Source organism: Diachasma alloeum, unplaced genomic scaffold, assembly GCF_001412515.2.
Source record: "Diachasma alloeum isolate Michigan unplaced genomic scaffold, Dall2.0 Dall_scaffold_00199, whole genome shotgun sequence".
In the NCBI taxonomy this organism is placed as follows: Eukaryota; Metazoa; Arthropoda; class Insecta; order Hymenoptera; family Braconidae; genus Diachasma; species Diachasma alloeum.
In genome coordinates, this window is record NW_021680364.1 from 376,851 (window position 1) to 384,741 (window position 7,891).

General features: G+C 36.9%; 1 protein-coding gene across 1 annotated transcript; it reads right to left on the reverse strand.

Moving 5' to 3' along the window:
- Positions 1 to 590: 590 nt before the first annotated feature.
- On the reverse strand, positions 591 to 2,126 carry LOC107035538. Its single transcript, XM_015253007.1, has 3 exons — positions 2,077 to 2,126; positions 799 to 1,098; positions 591 to 694 (listed from the first exon to the last, which is right to left on the reverse strand). The coding sequence occupies exons 1-3, from the start codon at positions 2,081 to 2,083 to the stop codon at positions 591 to 593; spliced, it is 411 nt and encodes a 136-aa protein (XP_015108493.1). The 5' UTR covers positions 2,084 to 2,126.
- Positions 2,127 to 7,891: the final 5,765 nt, after the last annotated feature.

Sequence of the window (7,891 nt, forward strand, 5' to 3'; positions counted from 1 at the left end):
GTTTAATTGAGGGCGGCCTCCATTTTTGCCCCTTTCGACACACTCGAAAGGTTATGATATGAAAAGTCTATTATATGATGCGAATCTGAATGCAGGACTAAAAAAAATTCGAAGCTTTAGATGATTGTTGTACACCAGAAGTTCGTTCACAACAAATGATTCTTGAAAGATTACAATCCTTTGTCTCGGATTCCGAATAATTCCGCAAGGGGGCCAGGGGGTAATGATGAATTTCCCTTTTATCAATTATTGAACTGAAAAATACTACTGGACTCTTAGATTTTATCCGACAGGCCGACATCAATCTCAGATTGTTCACCAGTGAAATCAAAATATTGTTATGGATATCTATTTCCTCCCTTAGAATGCATTCCATCGTGATGCGTTCATTTCTTTTCGATCCGAACATTTCCTCTAAAGTTGATGTTGCTTTTGGTTATTCTTCATTGTTTCGTCTCATTTTATTCTATTAACATATTTTGATTTTCTACCGTTTCGATTTCGAGATATCATCATCAGGGTAAACATGTGTTATTCTTAATGTTGTATTTGTTCAATTTTTACAATATACAATACATTATTCAGAGAATTCAAATTGTTGTATCATCAGGAGTATTCTGTTCTGTATTAGCCTCATGTGTCTTTCCGTGTCCTGTATCAGCACCTTCTCCTTTCCCGTGTTCTGCGTCATGTCCTACACCATAAAACACAAACATTCATTTGTTCACATTACATATTCCGAATGGTTGCACCTGGTTAATTTCGTCAACATTCTATAGAATCTAGGCTGATCATTACCTGACGGCGGCGACGGCAACCTTTTTCCAGGCAACGACTTGGCGGGCCACTCAATTCCTTCATCTCCTTGAGGATTCTTCCTCCCTCTGAAGTCCTCCTCTGAGCTGTCACTGCTGTCGAACTCATCGCTTTCTTCTGAACTAGAGCTGCTCCTACCGGGATACCATTCGGCTCTTCTCCAACTATTTTTCAAGTTACCTCTATCGTGCCGGATGACCACTCCGCCATCGTAGGACTCTTCATGATGAGGAGCACAAAGTACGCTGACCACCGCCAAAGCCAAAACGAAGAGTAACAGGACTGTAAATACAAGAGGTGTCAGGATTAGACATGCGAGCAATTTTCATGACATGTCAGATGACGGTCATGTGACCGTCTCACTGCTGTTCCACGAAAGACCAATTACTGTCACATGACAAAAATGTGACCGACTTACCTTATGACAGTCATATCGCATCTAAGTGGTGGTGTAACCCTTTAGGTGTCCAAATTTTTTTTTTATTTTATCCGAAAGTTGGCGAAACTGTAACCCCATGTCACCCCGAAGTAGTTAATGAACTACTTCTAGTCAATGAACTACGAAGTAGGTAGTTGTCAATGGCAAAACATGACAAAATTTTGTGGGGAAAAAATGACCGTCGTGTCGCATCTATATAGCTAATTTCTCAATGACAAAATTTTATCTGACCGTTTTATTGACAAGAGAAGATATGACTGTCAATGACGATTACATGACGGTCGTATTTTTGTGACCTGACGGATTCTCATTCGTGACGTCACCGCGCATCTCTAGTCAGGATATTGGAAAGTCTATAGAACTCAAATACTCTATCTATCGGACGGGATCGGAAGCCGTGTAAGTAGGTTGCGAGCCCTATCTCTCCCAAGGAGCCACTGTCGAGTGGCGAAAATATGAACCCGTGCAGGTAGGGTCCGCAACCTACGCCCCGCCCCCGTCTGAGTTCCCAATATTATTCGAAAATCTGAGCGATCACACTGAGAGAAATTTCAAGGGTAATTTCAATTACAAGGGAATTGTCAAAAAATAATAGTTACGGTAACAATAAACATTGTAAATTCAACTATTACATTAGAGTGAAAATTACATCATAATGTTGATGACACTATTTGACAGAGTAAATCGAACGATGAATCCTAGTTTAATCTACAAAGTTTATTGTTACTGTAAATATAATTTCTTTGACAATTCCCTTGTAGTTAAAATGACCATTGAAATTTTTCTCAGTGCATCCGCGGGCGTCTCCACACTTTACATACCCTTCATTGCGGAACTCAACTGATCTTCAGTCGATAGAAATCAGACTGCAGGCACTTCTGGCTGTTCTTTGGGATCCGATGGCATTATATACACAGATATCTTAGGGTGATTTCTTACCTCAAATATTCGCATTACGCAATTCATTGATTTTTTTATGTACTCAGCCGTACGCTCTTTCCACCTTTTTGGTCCCATGGATGAGTTAATAAACTTTACAATTATTTAAGACGATCATATCGACTCTTCTCAGTAATTCAAGACTATCTTCTTTGGGAATAATAGAGGTTCTGGAAAATTTTTCATGAAAATTCTCTAAATAATAATGAAACACTTGTGAGAACATCAAATAAATGAAGTTTCGTTTTTCGGATATTTTTTCGTGAATTAATCTCGTTGAATAATTAATGTTGAATAATTAATAAACACATGTAATTGCCAATTCAGGTGCATGAATGTCCTTGAAGGGAGTAAATAATTGTTTCCTTGTGTATTGCAGTAAACTTGCCCCTGATATACTCCAATTTCACAACGCGAATGAGATGTGTTCGAAACAAATTTAAAATGTCAATATTGTCGCTGTTAATTATCATATTCATCACTTCCCGTGTGATTTTTCGTGCATTTTATATTGCAAAATCAAATTCACCAAAAATTTGAGCACCATTTTTTTGGGTCAGAGTCGATCGCGAAACTTTCGAAATTGAAGAAATGCAAATATGCACATTGCGGAATGTGAATGTTCATTCAGGTTTTCCTGGTTTCGTGAAGAACGATGCGACCTTCTTCCACATTAATTCAATACCGTAGGAAGGAAAATAATTGACTGTTGAAGTTTTATAATAAATCGGTTGATGCAGGGAGAAAAATCTTGTCGTGTTGAATCAATTTACTTGGGGACAAAAAGAAAGTTTCCACCAAAACATTATAATTTTTTTACTAGTAATTGTTCTCGTGAGACATTTACATGTCTTTCAGGTAAATACATTCGTTCTACAGAGAATTATATGGGGCTCCGGTTTTATCAAGCGAATGTTATTGAGTAGTGTATATCTTTGTCCAATAAACACTTATAATTTCCATGGAACAATTGATAATTTCAAGAGGAAACGACAATTCTCTTGACGAAAGCTGTGTTATTGGCAAAACTAAATAATTTCAAGGGAATAATTTTTTTTGGAAAAAAATATTCTTTCCTTGTCAATGTATTCTTTCTATGGGGTAAACCTGCGGAGTTCTCTCAGATCAAATAATTGTCGTACAATAGATTATATTTTTTGCTGCCAATAGTTCGAATTTATCTAGGGATATTTTTGATGATCACGACAAAAATTTAATTTTTGTGAAAAATCAAATTTCCTTCTACCAAGTTGGTTAATTTCCCTCAAGTAAATCTGTTCCGCTCCGTCAAATATTCTCACATAGAACATAGTTTTTCGGCAGAGCTATTTTTTTCGCTCAATGTGTAGTCCATTCATCACTTCCAATAACTAAATATTGTCCTAGCGGCGAGCATTTACTCTCTGATCTGTGAACGATAAACTCGGAAGAAAATAAAATTGGAGCCACCGGAGTTGAGATTGTATATATGTATTATTTTTGACTACGTCAATGATGATTTTGGGAGTTATTAAATATTCGGTTCCTGATCTTCCACTTTTTATTTGTCAATCGGAGATAAGAAATATTCCGTTCGCACGTCGGAAATTTTTGTTCTTTTTCTTCAATGACGAATACTTTTTTTCCAGGTGACATTCTCGGTGTAAAAAAAAACTGTTTATCCGGGAAAACCATCGATTTGGCTCACTTTTAGTAATGATAGTCATGATAGTCACTATTGAAATTTCTCATTTCGAGAGATTTGAATCAAATAAAACTGTTCATTAGCAATAATATTATTGTTTCCAATTAATTAATTCATGTTTATTCTGGTGAAAATGTTTTCATTATATCAAGTGAATAATTTTTCGTTTGAAATGGAAACCTCTAGGAATCCTCTTCAAACAAATAAACGTTGAACCAAAAATTTATCTGTGTCAGGTAAACACAACTATCAAACTTGCCCACAGAAGACATCCAGATCTCTACTGGATCGCTCGCATGCGTCGGTAACTAATTAACAACCAGTCTCACCATCACGAAACCTTCCTTCTCCGCTCTCTTGCTAACAATGAGCCTCATCCGATAAATTCGCTGGACATAATTTGAGATGTTCGGTTTCTTCATGAAAATTATCAAAATAATTATTATAATAAATTATAGTCATTAGATCATTCGTTCTGCATGAAAATGATTGGAAATTCTAGAAAATTGTGGAAAGATCCAGAGCTGTGCAAAATCTTCTAGTGAATTTGCCAATTGTCTATAGAATACTCTCGATTTTTCCGAGCTTTGATCATTCTTTCTAGCATATCCCAAACCATTCTGAAACCCCCTAAAAATTTATACAAATTTATAGAAACTTCTCGATTGATTGGAGAGTTTACCTACGAGACCCTTTCATCGATGATCATTGATACACTCTAGGTGCTTCGACAATACTTCAGAATATTCTAGAATTTTCTAGCATTTATTTACTAAATGTCGATTGCAATGAAAAAAAATTGGACCGCCGTGAGGCGGGCCACGAAACACACAAGTTATATGTTATTTGAAATGTCCGTTTCTCTGAGAAATCATGGAATGTTCTAGAAAGTTATAGAGCGGTCTAGACCGGTACAGAATCTTCCAGAAAATTTGAGGATCATTGGGAAAATCCTCCAGGATTATTCGTTCTTCATGAAAATTATTGGTCTCCTATCGTCTAGAAAACTCTCCATTTTTCCGACCTTTTATCATTCTTTCTAGCATATCTCAAACCATTCTGAAACTCCCAAAATAATTTATAAAAAATTATAAAAACTTCTCGATGGATTTGAGAGTTTACCTACGAGAGGTACTTCAACAACCTTTCAGAATATCCTAGAGTTTTCTAGCATTTACCGCGTCTAAAATGCGGTCCACTAAACACACTAGTAAAATTAAATCCACCGACATTCCAAGATTACCCAATACGTTTTCCCACATCGGCTATACCTCCAATTAACTCTACTATCCCATCACCACTCGATTCGTGCGTTCATCAAGACGAACGCGCGAATCGCTGGTTCACTGTTGGTGGAACGAGTCCGCGAGAAATAATACCGCGAATTCAGGGAAATCTCAGGGTTAACGACAGGATGTGAAAAACGGAGTTGATGAAAAATTACTTCCTCCAGCATAATCACGGAATATTGACGCGCCAACGGAAACATTCGAGGGCGCATCCCAAGTCTAATTAATCTTCTCTACTTATCGCGTTAAAGTCCGCCGTGAATTCATTCTTTCCCTCAATTCTGCAACTCGAATCTCTCTTCTCGCTACACTCAGAAAAATTCCCAAACATAAATAAGAAGACGATTCAAAGAATTGCGAGTCGCATTATGTTGAGAATCCTGGAGATGGCAGAGCATCTGATCAACAAATCTGATGCAGAAAAATTTGAGATCATGACATCAGGATGAGAATATCTCTCATGAAGTTACGGAATTGCTGCCACATCTTCATTATTACTTTATTTAAAAATTCATCTCTTCAATTTGAGCCTTGAATTCTCGTTCTGCAGCCCAAAAACTTCTTTCACAACAATAAAATCTGCCGATTATCACCGCCCGATTGCCTCATCCTAACAGTGTCTTATCATTCTCTTCAGAAACCCTCCCAATGTGTGAAGATTGTAGTTCCGAGATAAAACTCATTCGACAGTTCAATGTTTCCTTCATAATGAAGCAATCTGCGGGTGTGTTCGGGTTGCTCCAATCATCGAGATACAAAATATTCCACTTGGAGTGAACGATAAATGTTACAAAACTGGATCATCATGACGAAAATTTCCACAGAGTTGAGACTAAGGACCTGACACTGTTATCACCCAGCACTCCCCAGCGCATCCATCACCTCAAAATGAAAAAGTGTGATAATTTTTTTCATCTCTCTGGAAGGAGATTCGAAATATGTAGGGCTGCGAGATGATTAATCACGCCGTTGGAGCTGCAATGTTGAAATTACATTGTTAAAGCTCATATCCTACTTAGCAGCATCAGCGGGAAAACTTTTCAGTTATTAACTATTTGTCACAGTCGGATGACGAAACATCACTTGGAAACTCGCTTGGAATTGTCCTACTCTGGGCTCCTTGGGGTACCTAACACCCGTACGAAATGTGATACCGTATCAGTTGATTGTGTGCGATTGAATTGATGAGGAGACATCGGGAAGCTGCTGGCGGGACTCGCAAATTAGACAAAACGAACGAAGGAAAATGATCCCGGCAGCTGCCGCTTATCATTGGTTGCACTCATTGCCGTAAACAAATTTGCTGCAATCAAGCCACTTAATGTAATACGCAGGCTAATACGGAAGAGGAAGGTTGATGACAATAAGGAGAAGTTAGGTTTTTGGAAGATGCGGGAGATGGGGGCGTTCAGCGAGGCATTTGGTGTACGATAAAAGGCGTTTTATGGCCTAGGACGCGACACCAGCGCCAGGAAGTTGCCTCCGATTGTCTCAAGTGAACGGTCGACGGTTCCGGGATGCAAATAGTAATTTTTCTTCTCTGCTTGATGAATATCTAGAGGGTTCCTAAATTTTTTTCCCTCTGAAAAAATTCCCCGGAAACAAATTCCCAGAATGTAAAAAACAATTACACAAACACACATTACCAACGTCAATTTTATTTATTACATCCTTCAATCTTCGAAGACACGCCAGATGAGGATTCACCTTTTTCAATAGATCAATAATAAATAAATTAGGTTACTGCAATAAATTAATTGTCAACATTTTTGAACCAATTCCCTCAAATAATTCGAATTAATTTCTTGTCCCAATAATCAGTGGATCTTCATTAACAAGATTCTCGTCCTACAAAGTCACAGATTCATAAAAAAAATATTGACAACATTCAACAAAACATCATCTTACACTACCAAAACAATTCATTTCAAAAGAAACAACAATGTAATATCACGTGTAACTTGGAGGAGTAACGAGAATACTTTCCAAATTTAACAATAAAGTTAAAAATTATAATATGTTTATTTTTCACTTTGCTGGAGATTTTTTTGTGATTTTCAGCGGAAAATATTCCGAGGGAATTTTTTTCCGGGAATTTTTTTCGGGCGGAAAAAACTACGGTGACCTATCTAAAGGATAATATTCAGTTCGAAAGACAAATATAATTAACACTAATTATAAGAAAAATTGTGCATAATAATATAATACATTGTTCTAATTTATTAATTTTATTCAGAAAATCAACAAAATCTTGAATTAAATCAAGCCATTAATCACAAAAACAAGAATAAATCTTTCAATTCCATCAAAATTCATAATAAATAAACAATCATCTCATATTAGTCGTAAATTTTCCTGAGTGACTCAATTTTCTTAATTGTTAGCTCGGGAGTCTCGCCTGTTCGCTACAATAATTATTACAATCAATTATAGTCATTTATTTACATTGCCTCCGCGGAGAAGTAATATTTCGTTTAAGAATGAAAAATTTATCGGTGTTTGAAGTTCCATAAAAATACGACGTCTAATTTTAAATTTATAACTTGTTATTTCATGTCATTTCATTGATCATTTCCTTCCATTCATCTATAATAATAATGTATGAACAGATGATGCAATGCAGAGAAGAGTGAGGTAAGACGGTCCCGTCTTACTCAACTCTCATTCAGACATTTATTTTCTTTGGAATAATTTGGTTCCTCCCCCCCCCCCCCCCCCCCCCCC

Bases quoted from the DNA above. Each gene is read 5' to 3' on its own strand.
- LOC107035538 (XM_015253007.1), bottom strand. The intron at 695-798 runs GTAATGATCAGC...TTTATGGTGTAG, and splicing joins GTTGCCGTCGCCGCCGTCAG to GACATGACGCAGAACACGGG.